At 48.6% G+C, this 15,999-nt stretch overlaps 1 protein-coding gene across 18 annotated transcripts in view; it reads right to left on the reverse strand.

Moving 5' to 3' along the window:
• Nucleotides 1-15,999, reverse strand: part of Dennd1a (DENN domain containing 1A) — a 486,221-nt gene that overhangs the window by 5,079 nt on the left and 465,143 nt on the right. For 12 of the 18 annotated variants that reach the window (XM_031370090.1, XM_031370085.1, XM_031370082.1 and 9 more), the window contains 2 exons: nt 12,888-12,976; nt 943-1,071 (listed from right to left, as the gene is read on the reverse strand). In XM_031370090.1, the coding sequence (XP_031225950.1) occupies nt 943-1,071; nt 12,888-12,976 (218 nt within the window). Of the gene's footprint in view, nt 1-942; nt 1,072-5,090; nt 7,785-12,887; nt 12,977-13,712; nt 13,843-15,999 lie in introns of those variants that run through there. The other 6 variants (XM_031370095.1, XM_031370097.1, XM_031370096.1 and 3 more) reach the window with 3 other exon arrangements.

The following is a 15,999-nucleotide window of genomic DNA, read 5'->3' on the forward strand; positions in this document are numbered from 1 at the left end:
CAGCAGCTGGCACTCTGGTAAGTTGGGGGTATATCCCTGAGGCTCCTGGGAAATCCATTTGTATCTAAGGTGAGCCTTCTTTTCCTTGAAAAGAAAAATGGTGTTTGGAATTTGTATGTAGCTTATGTTATAAAATAATATAATTAAGATGAAATTACTTTTAAGAAGCCCAGGTAGGGCTGGGTGGTGGTGGTGTATGCCTTTAAACCCAGCACTCAGGAGGCAGAGGCAGGCAGATCTCTGAGTTCAAGGCCAGGCTGGTTTTAGAGAGTGAGTTCTAGGACAGCCAGGGCTACACAGAGAAACCCTGTCTCAGGAAAAAAAAAAAGAAACTCATGCAGACCATAACGCATATGTTATATGCATGCATACACACACACACACACACACACACACACACACACACACACACACACACACACACACACACGTATATATTTAGAAAGGCTCATGTATATAGCTCTGACTGGCCTGGAATTTGATACGTAGCCCAGGCTAGCCTCAAACTCAGTGCTTCTACCTGAGCTGAGAACACAGATGTGTGTCACCACACATGGCTGATATGCTGCTGTTAACATATGTCTCATGGCCTTTTACTTAGCACCTGCCTTCCTATCTCCATGGCTTTCAAAGATGCACCGAGAAAAGAAAGGTCAGGAGTCAGGTGTACTGTGGCCACCAGCTCCACTGATGGAGTCGTTTTCCCTTGTAGGAATGGGGATCAATGCTTCAGTCTCACCTATCACCTTTGCTGTCTCAGCCCTGTGGGGCCGGCACAATAGGAGCCTGAGAGAAGACCTGCAGACATGGCTGCCACCCTGCAAGTTGGCACCCAGGAACCTTTCTCCCCATGGCGGCAAGCAACCCCAGTCCCCCACACTCCCCACTGCACCCAAAGCGTCACCAGGCTGAGCCCAAGGAGCTGGAAAGAGGAAGAGAGACCATTCAAAGGGAGCAGAGAAGAAAAGGCTCTCAGTGAAGCCAGTGCTGGGGGCCTCTTCCCGCCGGCATTCCTCATCAGAGGAGTCTTCAGAGAGGAAGACAGCATAGTGTCGCAAGGGCTTTACCAGGCTGGACAAGAGAGAAAAGAAGAGGCTGTTAGGGTACCATGAGGGCACAGGGTGAGGAGAAGGCCCCAGGGTATCCTCTGGGGTAAGGAAGCTGCCTCCAAGCAGAGAGGAAGCTGGGTTTGCCATGTGTACTGAGGGTTTTGAACTGTCACACAGGATGTCTGACCCGGCTACCCACTTCTAGCTAACTCGAAATTAACAATGAATGTTCACTGCTTTCTTTTTAAAATTTTTTTGTAAGGTTTGTTTATTTTATGTATATGAGTCCACTGTAGCTGTCTTCAGACACATTAGAAGAGGGCATCAGGGGCTGGAGAGATGGCTCAGTGGTTAAGAGTGCCGACTCTTCTACTGAAGGTTGTGAGTTCAAATCCCAGCAACCACATGGTGGCTCACAGCCATCTGTAATGGGATCTGATGCCCTCTTCTTTCTATTTATTTATTTATTTATTTATTTATTTATTATATGTAAGTACACTGTAGCTATCTTTAGATATCCCAGAAGAGGGCATCAGATCTCATTACAGATGGCTGTGAGCCACCATGTGGTTGCTGGGAATTGAACTCAGGACCTTAGGAAAAGCAGTTAGTGCTCTTAACCGCTGAGCCATCTCTCCAGCTCTGCATTTACTGCTTTCTGTTTAGAGTACTAAACATTTCCTGCCAGGAGAGCTAGATACTGCTGGCTGAAAGCTATCTTCCCATTACATATAACGCTAATGAAGAGAATGTAAAAGCATGACATGGCTGCTATTTTTATGATTGGGCTCCCAACACTTGTAGGCTCCATCTCTATAGTTCTAATCAGCTGTGAGTTAAAAATGTGTGGGTGTGGTGGTGCAGGCCTTTAATCACAGCACTGGTAGGCAGAGGCAGGTGGATCTCTGTGAGTTTAAGGCCAGCCTGGTCTACAGAGCAAGTTCCGGAACAACCAAAGCTACACAGAGAAACCCTGTCTTGACAAACAAAACAAAGAAAATGCTTGGAAAAATTGCATCTGTACTGAGCATATGCAGTCTGTACTGTCATCATGTCCTTCCTCAACACAGCTCAACAGCAATCTACACAGCATGCATACTGGATTAGGTATAAAAAATGTAACCTAGCAATGGTTTCAAGTGTGCAGGAGGGTGTGTACGGGCTCTTTGCAAACATGTCCTGGAGTTCGGCATCCAGACCTGGTTCCCTGAGGATACTCCGTCCCTCATCTCCTGTGGGAAGCTGCACAGGACAAAGACTAGAAAAACAAGTGCTGAAATTCCAGCAGTGGCTAGTGGGATTGTGGGTGACCCCACCCTCTGCTTCTTTTTCTTTTTCTACAGCATGCATATCTCAACTTCAGTAATCAAGGGGGAGAAGTTAAGGGAAAGTGAGCTATGTGGAAGCAGCCCCTGAGAAGACCCTCTTCTGATTAGCTGCCCTCTCTGGCGTCTCCCTCGGATGCTTCTTCAGAGAGTCTTTTTCATCTGTGATGTGGAAATTAAATATTCATTGTTATAAAAAATATATCTCCCTTGTCAGCCACCTGTGTGCTCTAGCTCCATAAACAAACACACACAGCCCAGAGAGTACACACCTGGCTCCTATCAATTATATACTGACCAGCAGTGCCCATGAGGGGTCACAGGCCCAGGAGAGGAGAGCTCCAACTGTGGCAGGTTCAAATCCTGGCCTCACCATGAATGCCTTTGTAACTAACACCTCTGCCTCTGTCAATGGATGGGCTCACTGTGAGGAGACCGGAGGGGAGACACGGGGTATTAGGCAGGGCCACCTTCCTGCACTTTCCCTGTTGGAATTCCTTTCAGGTTTTATTTAGGGAAGGGCAACACATTCGGAACAAGTACACAAAAATCTAAACAGGAGGCTGGGGAGAGCCCTTAGGTGGCCAGTGCTGGGATCCCATTCCTAGAGCTAACCTGTTATTACTTGAAGTAGCTTACAGAGCCATCCACAGCCTCAGCCCTCTCAGCCATACACCCTCATTTTCTTCCCTGTCACTGCAGGTTGGTCATGAGGTCTATCCTCAAACTGCAGTGGAGGCTGTGCTCCCCAGGGTCATGCACCAGGAGGTGGCAGGTACAGGGTTCTGATAGCCTCCACTTGCGGACCACCTGGATCCCTCGGATGACATGCCTCAGTTCTTCCACAACTGAAGGAGGACCAGCAGTGGAGGGATGCTGATGGCAGGAGGTTCTGCATGATGAAACATGTCTCACCTGGCCTGGCACAAAACTAGGTCTCTGTTGTTCTCATAGGCCATGAGGCTTAGTAGAAGGGACAAGTTAATCCATTGCAGAATGAGTGAGGAGAAATACTCAGATGCTGGAGTAACCTGCTCCCCTGCCCCCCACTCTCCCTGCTTTCTAGCATGGGGCAGCTTCTAACTGGTGTGGGACAGGAAACTCAGTGTTTTCACTTCACTCTGGGCAGCTTGATGTACATGCTGGATATGGGTGGGTTGCAGGGCCAAGCCCCGAGGCCCCTTTCCCATCCACCCCCACCACCACTTCAGCTTGAGAACCATTTCTGAAAGACATCCTCTGCCACTCAGCTCTTGTGCCTGTCTATCCTTAGCACACTGACTGCTCTTCCATCTTGAAGACGTGACCAAAATATTACTCCCTAGGAAGGACCTGGATTTCCCAGTTAACCTGGAATTCTGTTCCTGACTGAGCTCAAGGCCAGGGGCTTGACCATTGCTGCTTTTCTTCCTCCTGGGCCCCACATTAGTGGCTTGAAGGAATGAGGGCTGGATGCTGGGGATCCTCTCTTCTTCCCCCCGCCCCCCGAGCACCTAACATACCACACAGGTCTTTTCATCACTTCAAGGCTCTAAAAGATGCACCTCCTCTTTGGATTTTCTACCTGCTTCCTGAGATGCTTAGGCACAGGTATACAGAACCAAGAGCATATGCCTCAAGGCAGAGTTCAAGTCAACACCACAGGCTCTGGAAGGGCCCTGGGGCAGACAGTGATGCGATCTGAGTTGCTGAAGGTAGCCTGTCATTACTTGAAGTGGCTCTGAGCACAGCACCCTAATGTGCAGGACCATCATACTAACTTGATGGAGTCCACCTGTCTAGTCATCTCCCCATTTGTCTGAGCACCTACGCACTCCAGGGGCACTTCTTGCCTGTGTTTAAGCAGATCAAGTGCTAGCTGGGTACTGGGGACTACTGATGAAGCACAGAGAAGCGACTAGAGCCAGGGGCCCTAGCTCAGGTTGTCCTGAGGATCACAGCACTGATCGTGGATACACACAAGAGAATATAAGCCCTTACCTGGGAGTGCTGGGTGAGCCTCAGATTTACTGTGAATGTCTCTCTGACACCCACAGACAGAGTGGGTCCCTTCCCTGGCATAGATCACATGGTGGCTGATAGTCACTAAGTCTGTCACATTCCCAGAGAGCTTTAAGCCTTTGTGCTGGAAGCCTTTGGTGTCACTAAAGTCCTGAGGAGCACCTTTGGTACCCAGGGCCTCACACATGCTGTGAGTGCAGGAAGCAGGAGAGGGAGCTCTACTTTCAGTCTACAAGCTTCCTCCACCTGACTCTGTTGGCCAGGCTTGGGTACTCATGGCACATCATTACTTCTTGAGTGACAAGACAGTGGAGTGAAATGTGCCATGTGATTTGGTCACTCAGAGTGCTGTCATATCCATGCCATAAGGATGGCGATGACTCAAAGAAGGACTCACATGCTGTCCATACAATTTCTCACTCATACTTCATGACAAAGAAGCCAAAGCTCAGAGAGGTGTAGTACTTTGCCTGGGGTCACACAGCCCTGAGGTGGTGCTGGACTCTGAATTGGCCTGTCTCTAAACACCACAGGGTCCTGCCACCTGTTTCCTGGGGCTGAAACAATGGAATGAGAGGCAGGGGGTTTCCCCTTCCACTTTTAATGAAAGGTGAGGTTTCAAAATAAACTTATTTAAATTCAGCTGCTCATGTTCTCCCATGAAAGATACAGTCAGATATTTGTCAGGGATAAAGGATGAACCATTGAAAACGTCCAGGTTTAAATTTTTTATTAGCTTAAGGCAGAATATAAAAAAAAATGTACCTCTTCCCTCATTAACCCAATTCAGCTACTCCCCTGCAGTCTGCCCCCCACCATTTGCCTGGATTTTATTCCACACAAAGGGGCCGTCTGGGAAAAGGCAGGCCTCACTGAACTTGGCTACCCAGCAAGGGCTGTGATGTCACAGCAAGAGAGAAAGGCTCTGTCCATCATGGCTTGGGCCTATCATCCTGTTGTCCCTGCCTTGTCCACCTGCAGTGGAGTTCCCTGCGGATGATCCGGAGCCCTTTCTAATGTTTGGTTTAACGTGTCGCTGGTTAGCGTGCGTGTGTGACAGTGGTGACAGGTGAGGCTGTTCCTTTTTAAATACCATGTCAGAAAGCCGGGATGTGCTCTGTGCTCTCTGCTGCTCCAGGATCGCGCTGGCTTATTTTTTAATGAGGAAGATCTACATCTCGAGAGTTTTTTATGTGTCACATTGCATGGACAAATCAGCCACACGTCACACTGGCCCGAAATGAAGTGCTGACAAATGTAGATGTTTCAAATTTAATTGACATTTAAATGCACTTGAGATAAAGTGGGAGGAATCATTCAGGCCTTGGTCTCCTGAGGTAATGAAGGGACACCGGGATCATTCTAGAAGAATCATTTCACTCTGGCACACAGGGTCTTCACTTGTAAATGCTCTGGTTACTTTGTGTTCCTTGATGACACAGCCCTGGTGGGGCAATGTGTATAAGAAAGGCACTGGACAAAGCCCACCCATCCATTCTTTACCTCCTTTCTAGACACCTTGGCAAAATTCTTGGACCTTTGGTTCTCTGCAAATGGGGATACTGTTGTCTTTCAGAAAGTCTGAGCAGAAAGTGAAATAGTCACCAAAGTCTTTGCAGGGTGACTACTAAGTACGGAACCCTCTGCTGCTGTCCCATGCTGCTTCATAGGATGATCCCGGGCACTGCTATCCTGGTCATGGATGAAGAGATGTTGGCTGTATCTCAGCACATGGGTGTGATCCAGCTAGCCTTGTCTACAGTTTCCAAATCTCTTCAACCCTATGATATAGGGCCAGTCACCCAACCACAAAGTTGGCAGTGACTAAAAAAAGCAGAAAGGGGCTCTGAAGCAAGGCTCAGTACTTTTGGGAGCTGGACCTGGAGCTGTTCCCAAAAGCCAGGCTAAGGGCTGCTGTGCTGAGAGAGGAATGAGGAACACAGGGACCTTTGTGCTCAGTTTCATCAATATCTGATGAGGAATAAGGGTCACTGCCATCACCAGTCACCATCAGAACAAGAGTATTCTGCTGTCTATGATAATTCCTACTGCCATCAGCAAGAATCCAGGTCCCTCCACTCCCTTGGAAACTGGCTCTGCTAGGAGACAGTGGGGGATCAGGGTGCCCATGGCTCACAGACTCTCCAATGGGGCTCCTTGGACACTGGCATAGACTCTGCACTTTGATCCTGAGCAGAGTGAGTGTGGCTTGATGGCCAGGGGTGCATCTAAGAGCATCAAGGATGGGAGTGTTCAGGAGAGGGAGGACCTGGGGTTGGGAGCCTCAGAATAGCACAAGGATGGATGGTTGGATAGGTGGAGGTGATGTGTGGCCAGGTGACTGGGCTGCATCAGGAACAGGAGACATTTCCAGTCTCTACTAATATAACCACTGTGGCCATCCTTTCTTCCAACCAAATTATCTAATCCCCACATGGCATTAGACTTGTAGTCTGAGCATGGCCTGAGATGGCCCTCGCCAAGTTCCCAGGTGGACAAAGATATTGTTAGTCTTTGGGGTCTGTGTTGGAGGGAAGGTGGAGATCGGGAGGGAGAGTAGAGACACCTATCTCAGCCCTTAGAACAACCAAGTTTGCCTGAGGACCATGGCAGTAGCAGGCAGGAGATGGGACACTGGCAGTTCTAGGAGAGTGACTCAGTCTCAGGGCAAGTTGTTCTATTTGCTAGAGGGTTGGCTCCTTTGTATTTGAGAGGGGCTCACACTGTCCTGGCTGGGCTCAGGATGGTTAGCCAAGATGCACAAGGGGGCTGGGAATACAACAAGCAACTGAGCCAGGGTGGGGCCTCAGCCTCTGGCCTGACTTCTAGAGGCTTTTCCTTTAGAGACAGCAGATGGGAACCAACTGGCTTCCCTGTGTGTGGGGAGGATGCTGTGCACGTGAGCGCAGCTTTCCTTGACTGGACCTTTGCACTCAGTCACATAAATAGCCACCGAAACAAATGGGCTACTGCTCTCTCCAGTCGCCATTAGCCATTGTCAGTGGGGGTAGAGGTAAGCTGGCAGCACCGCCAGCTTAGACACTCTTGGATGAGAGTTCCTGTGGGTTCTTGCTTTTCTAATCCTGGTTCCAGTGTCTCATCTGGCTTCAGGCTTCTCTTTGTCTCTACCACCCAGAATCCACTGGGGAGGGCAGTGAGTCAGGTCAGGGGCGTCTCACTCTGCTAATTGGGTCTGTGACCTTCTGTGAGGGTGTTTGGACTTCTGGTTGCTCAGGCAGTGGGTATTGGCAGCCTGCCAGGGGGTAGCACCAAGACAGCTGCCCCTGCCTCCTGGGGCCCAGGCCCAGCTGGCATCCTGGAGACTTGTTGGGCTGGTGGCAGTTCCCAGCTCTTGCAGGGTCAGAGGAGGTGAGGTGCTAGCAGCCTCACAGTCATATTCCACGCACACCTGGCACAAAGTAAATGTTCATTAGGTGTTTGTGGTTGTTTACTGGCACCTGGTTGATATCCAGGGTTAGTAGACTATGAGTGGCAGGCCTCTGCCTTCACTGATTCCTATATTCAGGAGACACCTTTGAGCAGAAGTCTGGATAAGCATTGGCTTGGCAGTCAAAGTCAAGGTTGAAGTACATAACTTCTCCTTGGAGAAGCTCAGAGCACGGGTATGTATATGTGCATATTCATGTGTGTGTGTGCACAAATGTTCATGTTTGTGTGTGTATGTCTGTCTACATGCATGCTTCTATAAACATGTGTCTTCAAGTGTGTATGAGATGTCCAGATGAGTTTTAACAGTGTAGGTTCACACTGGGGGCTGGGGTATAGGAAGGAAAGTCTGTGGTCCTATGTGGCCATCTGGGTATTGGGGGACTGAGACTGAGTATTGGTGAAGAGGTGAGGAGGAATGGGAGGTCATATGACCCCCTAATTTAGGATGTGATTGTGGCTTCTCTAGATATCCTCAGGTGATGGAGAAGCCTTAGCACCTCAGAGGTGGTGGGCTGGGATGCCACCTTGAGCATGAGGAAGTCCATCTGTGAACCAGGCCTCTGTCCAAATGACTAACTCCAGCATTGGGGTAGCTCTGGGCTGTACAGGAGGTAAAGGGTTTGGCTCCATTGAGATCCGATACTGACGGATGTGAGACATGTCTATAGTGCTAGCGTAGCTTGTCTTCTACAGTGAAGCACACAGTGGCACAAGAGGAAGTGTTCTGAGATGCAGATTTTGGTCATGGTCCTCACCAAATACTTCTGGCAATGGCTTCTGATCTGTTATCACCTTCTGAGGTCTTGGTGCAGGTGCCATGGAGTCCACTTGAGACAAATGCAATTGCACACTGCTGTCCCTCCACAGTGTGGGCTCCACTCGGTGTAGACTGTCTATGTAGCCAGCACACCTGCAATTGTCCCCATCTAGAGAATTTCCAGTGCTGCTGGCTGCCCAGAACCCAAGGGATGCAGATCTGGCAGAAGGGATGAGGCATTGTGGTTCCTGTTCACTGAGTTGGACAGGACAGACATTTTCTTCCAGCACTGACAGGTGTACTGGTTTAGTCATCAAGAGGTAGAATTGAGGGCTGGTGAGATGGCTCAGTGGGTAAGAGCACTGACTGCTCTTCTGAAGGTCCTGAGTTCAGATCCCAGCAACCACATGGTGGCTCACAACCACCCATAATGAGATCTGACGCCCTCTTCTGGTGCATCTGAAGACAGCTACAGTGAATTACACCGGAGCGAGGGGGGCCAGCAGAGGTCTTGAGTTCAATTCCCAGCAGCCACACACATAATGGCTCACAGCCATCTGTACAGCTACAATGTACTCAAACACATAAAATAAATAAAAATAAATCTTTAAAAAAAAAGAGGTAGAATTGAAGCTCAGCTCTGCTACTAACTAGCTTTGTAACCAGCCCAGCCCTGCTACTAACTAACTAGCTGTGTGACCAAGGGCAGGACCAAACTCTTGAACTTTCAGCCCTTACCATACAAAACAGCTCAAGTCCCCCACCTTCCATTTTCTCATGAGGATGTAATGAGATGTCATGTGTAAAGTGCCTATCTAGCACATAGCCCACAGCGAATGGTAGTGTCGGTTTCATATCTTATAGTGACATAAAATGAGAGAAAGATCAGTAAGTAGGGGCATCTTTCTTTTTTTTCTTTTTTTTAAAAAGAGATTATTTTATGTATGCATTCTCTATCTGTATGTACACCTGCATGCCAGAACAGGGCATCAGATCCTCATAGAGATGATTGTGAGCCACCATGTGGTTGCTAGGAATTGAACTCAGGACCTCTAGAAGAGCAGCCAGTGCTCTTAACTGCTGAGCCATCTTTAAGCACCCAGCATTTTTCTAATGAATGAAATATTGGGAACAAAAGCTAAAGGTATAATATAGGGGCAGGGTTCAGAAGGAATACTCCCTTCACACACATGCTTGTAGTCACAAATGACAGGAGTTATCAAGATATAAGGGACAAGTCCATACAATTGGAGATCACAGACTGAGGAGCCCCCAAAACATAGCTAGGCAAAGCCTGGAGGGGACTCTACACAAATACTTATGTAGCTGAGTTGAAGTCGTAGGATCAGAGTGAACTTGTCTCCTTCCTGACCTCTAGGCTGTCTCTAAGGCCACTGCACCTGCAATTCTGACAAGCATTAAAAAGAGAGATCTGGTGGGAGAGGTGAGCAGGCTTACGGATCCCTGGTTGGTTGAATCTGGGCTCTTCTTTAGTATGAGGAAACTTAACTAATAGGTTGTGGTCAGCAAAATCTGCATCTGCATGTGAATGGAGAAACAAGCCATGCAGTCTAGAGAGCTTGAGGGGGTAGGTGATCAGGACCCATAGTTGGCCCCTACTGCTGCACCATGAAGATGAACCAGGGCAAAATGAAATTTCATTTTGGGCAAATGTAAGTCAATAGATGAGTCAGCATGGGAACTCCCTCTGAAGGCATCTTAATGTGTCCCTAGCAGGTTTTCAGAGATGTCTACTGAACGAATGGACATATGAATGCACATATGGAGCAATGGACAGAAACTGTCAGCAGGAAAGGAAGAAATGGACCTCAGCCGAGAGCTGTTGGCTAATGCTGGAGCTTGGTGGACCTCAGAGTGCTTGACTCCTAACTACTGAGATAGAGATAACTAACTATTGAGTATGTTGGAATTCAGGGACAGGCAGGAAGGTAAGAGGATGGAGTCACCCCTTCAGCTGCAGCCCAGATCCTTTAAGAGCCCAGTACACTTTGATATATATCCCCAGCAGAGGTAAAGAACAAGGAGTCAAGACAAGCCACAGTGGGCAGGTCCTGAGTCCACATGTGCCACCAGGAGCCACCCTCCACAAAGACCACTAGATGCTGGCTCCTGCCTCCCAGTCCCTCTTCCCACCTCTCCCAACACGGAGCTGACAGATTGGTGGCGCTGTTTTCCTTCCCTTCCAGAACAATATTTGAGGAGTCTGTTTTATTAAAATATTTTCCGCTGGATGCTTCCTGTGTTTCAAGAACTTGGTCTTGCCAGCTGGAGCTGGTGACAGTTGAGAGAAACACATCCAAGTGCTGTTGTGACATGGCATTTGGAAGTGGAGGAGCATGGGGGGGGGTGTAGAAGATGGCAGCATGGAAGAGATGCAGGAAAACACCCGGGTGGCACCAGAAATGTCATTGGCATGATGAGAACATAGCCTCGCCTCTTCCTCATTAAGAAAATGTGAAGAGAAACCCTAGCAATGACGTCTCAGAACATCCCTTGCTACCCGCTGGCCAGCCTGAGCTGCACTGAGGTGTCCTTTGATTCCTGTCACTGTGTTTGCCAGCCCTCTGAACCAGCCCCCACACTCTTGCCCAGTTCATCTCAACTTGATGCTTTCTGGAAAGAATTCTAAGACAGGCATATTACACGAAAACATTGAAGTGATGCCGACCCGGCCAAGGCAATTACCAGGAGGAGCTACCTTCTTGACACAGCCGGTTTCTTGCACACACTAAAGCATTACTCCTGTCACTGGGTTTGGAACAGGAACAGCATAAATAAATGTGCTTGGTGAGTCCAATCTTTAATCAGGATCGCAAAGTGGGGAATGCATTTCCATAGGATGTGAACTGCTGCCAGTTGTGTGTGTGTGTGTGTGTGTGTGTGTATGTGTGTCATGCAAGGATATCCTTAATTTATGACTCAATATCTACAGGTCCGTGGCTTCTATCCCAAGACACTTAGATCAGCTATGTAGAGGTGGCTAATTCCATCCTCTTCAAGAGAAATCTTTAAGGCAAGAGGAAACCCAGAGCCATGCAGAATTCTCACCACAAGGGGGCAGTCATAATCCATGGCAAAGGAGATGTCCCTCAGTATTTCCACCACACTAATGTGTAGAGCCCAAGTTAAATCTGCCCTAACTTCAGATATTCCCTCTTCAAAATCCCATATATCCAAGCATCTCCAGAAATACACATTCATTTTCCCACTCTGGTGTTCTCCTTGAATGGTAAGGCTAGTTCTATAAAGCAGAGGATTATGGGAGAAATGAAGTACACTGAGGTAGGCCATAGCCTGACATCATTTCCCTATTTTGGCACCAGTTCTTTTTTTTTTTCTTGAGACAGGGTTTCTCTGTGTAGCCCTGGCTGTCCTGGAACTCACTCTGTAGACCAGGCTGGCCTCGAACTCAGAAATCTGTCTGAGAAATCTGCCTCTGCCTCCCAAGTGCTGGGACTAAAGGCGTGTGCCACCACTGCCCGGCGCACCAGTTCTTTGTAAAGAGAGGCATTCTTCCCTTCCACACAAAGAATAGTTTTTTTTTCCCCCTCAGTCCTCAAATGACCCTAGGCCAAGATGGATCTGTGATACCTACAGTATTTCTAAAGATATCCAAGGAAGCTGGTGAGTAGCTGAGCCTAGGGCTATGTGCACCAGGACAAGGAGAAACGGTGTTTCTTTCTCTAGGTGGCTCTGGAGTTAGAACTGTCTACAGCTTTTGACCCTGCAGGCTCCGTCTCCCATCTATCTAACAGCTACTCAAGATGTGACCAAAGCTGGTTCTAGGCTGGGTCTCAGGGTGCCCAGAGATACTCTAGGTCAGGGGGGAGTTTGAAGGAAAGGTCTACTAGCACAGGTGCTATGGCTGAGGAGAGACCAGGGTAAGGATGTCTTCTGGATAAGTTCAAGCCATGGAGACTCTGAAGAGCAGCAGGCCTACAATGGGGGTTGGCCTTGCAGGACAAATAGCCTCTTTGGCAAGGTAGCTTACTCTCACCTGTGGACTCTACATCTTCTGTGTAAGAGGCCTGGGGCCTTCTTTGGAATGGGAATGAGTGCTTTTGAGCCACACCACTCAAAGCACAGCCCAGGTTCCTTATGTGACAACAGAGGCTCAGATTCTGACACCAATGACCAAGTTCCCTGTTTGGCCTCCTTATTTAACACCTGCTCAGCATTTCAAAGGAGCCTCCAAGAGGAAGGCTGGGGCTATGTACTTGGTCACCACAAAGCTCTGGCTCATTGGGTTCCTGGGAAGAGATGTAAGGGAGCAATAGTACTTACTGCTCAGGGCTTGAGACAGATGTCCTCCGGCCTTCCAAAGTGATGTTGCTCTTGGGTCTCCTGACAACATGTGGGCGAGGCGGTCGTACCTAAGGATGAGCATTGGGAAATCCCCAAGAAGGAGTGAGTTTAAAAGGCCCCACAGGTCCACTGTGAACATTTGGGTAAACAGCCCCAGAGGGCTTGGTTACGGGTTCTCCAGGTCTGGGCTACCATGGTCTCCTGCTTATCTCGGAAACACCACCACTTAACATACAGCATATGGATATGCTTTCTGGAATTTAAGCCAGAAAGGCTCTCCTCATCTGCAGACCCAGTGGCCTCTCAGAGAGCTGACTGAGGTGTGAACAACATGGGAGGCAGCACAGCAACACCCTATTCATGGAATTCAGAAGTCAGTGTGTGGAACAAAGAGGTTCTACTCATATTTGTTTGGGGGACACACTCAAAATACTCTTTTACAGATGAATTACAGGATACTTATTTTCCTCTCTAAAGGGAAGGGGGGAGCAACTGACACAGAGTACCCAGCTAAGCCAACCTACTTCTCAGTCTATGCCCTGTCTTCCAGTAGGGCTCAAGTGGATGCTGCACAAAGTACAGCTTAGGGGTGGCAGTGGGCACATGAGGGCAGCAGGCAGCTTCCTAAATTCACCTCCTACTATACTGTGGGTAGATGGTTTTTTCTGAGCTGCTACCTCTGAATACCACAGTGAAGCCACAGAGGAAAGGATGCCCCCTTCCTTGTCCCATCAGAGCCCATGGTGGATGTTAGGCTGTGAATTTCTGGGTACTCTTAGAATGAGTCTCATTTGGTCTAATCAGTATTATATGGCTTTATGTGTGGTACCATCACCTCTGAGATTCGGCAAGAGAGCTGAGAATGTCTTTCTGTGGCTCTTGCTGTTCATGCAGACGAGCCAGCACTGCAGCAGGTATAGGGAGCGCACATTCTCTGCAGTTGCAATGAGACACTGGCTGACAAGATGGGAAAGACAGTGCACATACTCCATTATCTACTTCCCTTCTTCAGAACAACCTCCTTCCCCCAGCAACTGGTGGGTGACACAGAACAATGGCTTAGGAACAAGATTACAAAAGTTGGCTGTGTACAAGAACAATCTTGATAGAGTCTCATGGAGCCCTCAGGTCTGTGCACGTCTGACCAGACCAAAGATTTTCCTGAGGAGCAGCCAGTCTGAGCTCAGACTTCTTTGGCAAATCAGAGATGTGGTAAAGGCCAAGAACATTCCACAAAACATGCTGTCTTCTTCCACAGAGCTATTGTTAAGACTTAACCACAGGGTGTGGGTAAGACACTGTGTGAACATGGCACAGAGTGTGGGCTCCAGAAATACTTGCCTGCTTCTTTGTGATTGAATATGCCCCCTTTTATCAATAGCAAAAGGAAGGGAGGGAGATGCCTGTAAGAAGATAGATTGCAGATAGTCTTAATCCTTTCAGGCATCTTGTGAGGTGCCTGGTACATAGTGGAACTTCAGCAAGATTTGTAGACAGGGCAGTGTTACTGTCTGGAATCAAACAGTGGTAAATATTGTTGTGGTTGCCATTGTTATTAGAAAGGTGCCTGCCACCCAACAGACATTTGGTCAACATTTGCCAAATAAATACATGGCTATATCTGTCCCCATTCTCATATGGAACTAGTTTCCCCAGCAAGGCCCCCTGGATCCCTGAGACCCTGCCTGCAAAGGAGGAGAATGCAGCTGCGTGGAAGAGCTCTCCTGCCCTTGCCAGGGACCTGGGGACTGAGTTCAGGAAGGTCAGACATTATGGCCTGTCAGCTTGTCCCACACAGGGCTGCTCCTTACTACAATGAAGATAGGTTAAGAATGTGAACTTGCTACTGAAATGGGGGGATTAAGTTTGTGGCAACTTCAACTGAACTTGCAACGTGGTGAAACATGGGGAAAAAGAACAACAGAGCTAATTAGACGAGCTGAGCTGTCAGAGTGCTGCTGAATGGCTCAGCGCCAACAAACAAAAGGAATGGGTTGGCAATCAGCAGGATCGATGGAGGAGACTGCTTCATTAGGGATGATAAAACAGACAGAGGAGGGAGAGGAGTGAGGGGTGAGGGAGGGCGGGAAAGACACAACAGACCAGAGACAGTCACCCCTGTGGTTACAGACCCACCCAGAGTCGCACATTTCTTACTGGTGTAGGATTATCATTACAGACAAACACCCAAATGCACCAGGGCTCAGAGATTGCAGTGTATATACAGTCTCACAAACAGACATCCACAAAGGCATGCATTAAGAGGTAATGGTGCGTTCTCTCTCTCTTTCTCTCTCTCTCTCTCTCTCTCTCTCTCCCTCTCTCTCCCTCTCTCTCCCTCTCTCTCTCACACACACACACACACACACACACACACACACACACACACACACACACACCATGCAGTGGCAGGACACAACCAGGCCTAGAGACACACAGGCAACTGGTTTAATCAAAGACAATGCAGATAAACCCTGGTGTATTTCAGCAGTACCATCCCTCTTCTGGAGTGCTTAGGAAGGGTGAAGTCTGGGCGGAAGGGAAAAACCACTCTCATACATAACAGGGGCTGGCCCACCATTGCTAAGATCTCAGCAGCACCAGGGGAGAGAATGCTAAACAGGGCTTTCCAGATCTGTTCGGGGGGACTAGAGGGGAAAGTTGGGAAGCCAGCCAATTCCCCACCGGATTCAAAACCTGAGAAATCTAAGTCGGCAGGGTTAAGTGTGTATTGAATACAAAAGCACCAAGTACATTTGATTTTAATGGTGAGCAAGAAATAATAAATAGAGAGCTTATAAAGCCCTTCACATGTGGGCCCACGGCAGCTTGCCTCTCCCTTCTCCCTGGTGGCTCCAGCCACTGCCCTTCATTCAGGAGACACCAGCATGGTTTTCTTTTGCGCTTTCTTTCCCATTATTAAGAGGACCCCTCAGATCCTCTGGTCATAGCTGAGCTCCAGCCACAGGTGCCAGGCTACACAGTCCCTCCTGTCAAGGCTGAGTGCCTACCATCCCATGGCTTTGCCACCCAGGCCAGCAGCTGTTGTGCTTAGCCATGTTTATAGCCAGTGACCTGGCAAATCCCTGAC

This window comes from Mastomys coucha, unplaced genomic scaffold (genome assembly GCF_008632895.1).
Source record: "Mastomys coucha isolate ucsf_1 unplaced genomic scaffold, UCSF_Mcou_1 pScaffold15, whole genome shotgun sequence".
NCBI classification, from domain to species: Eukaryota; Metazoa; Chordata; class Mammalia; order Rodentia; family Muridae; genus Mastomys; species Mastomys coucha.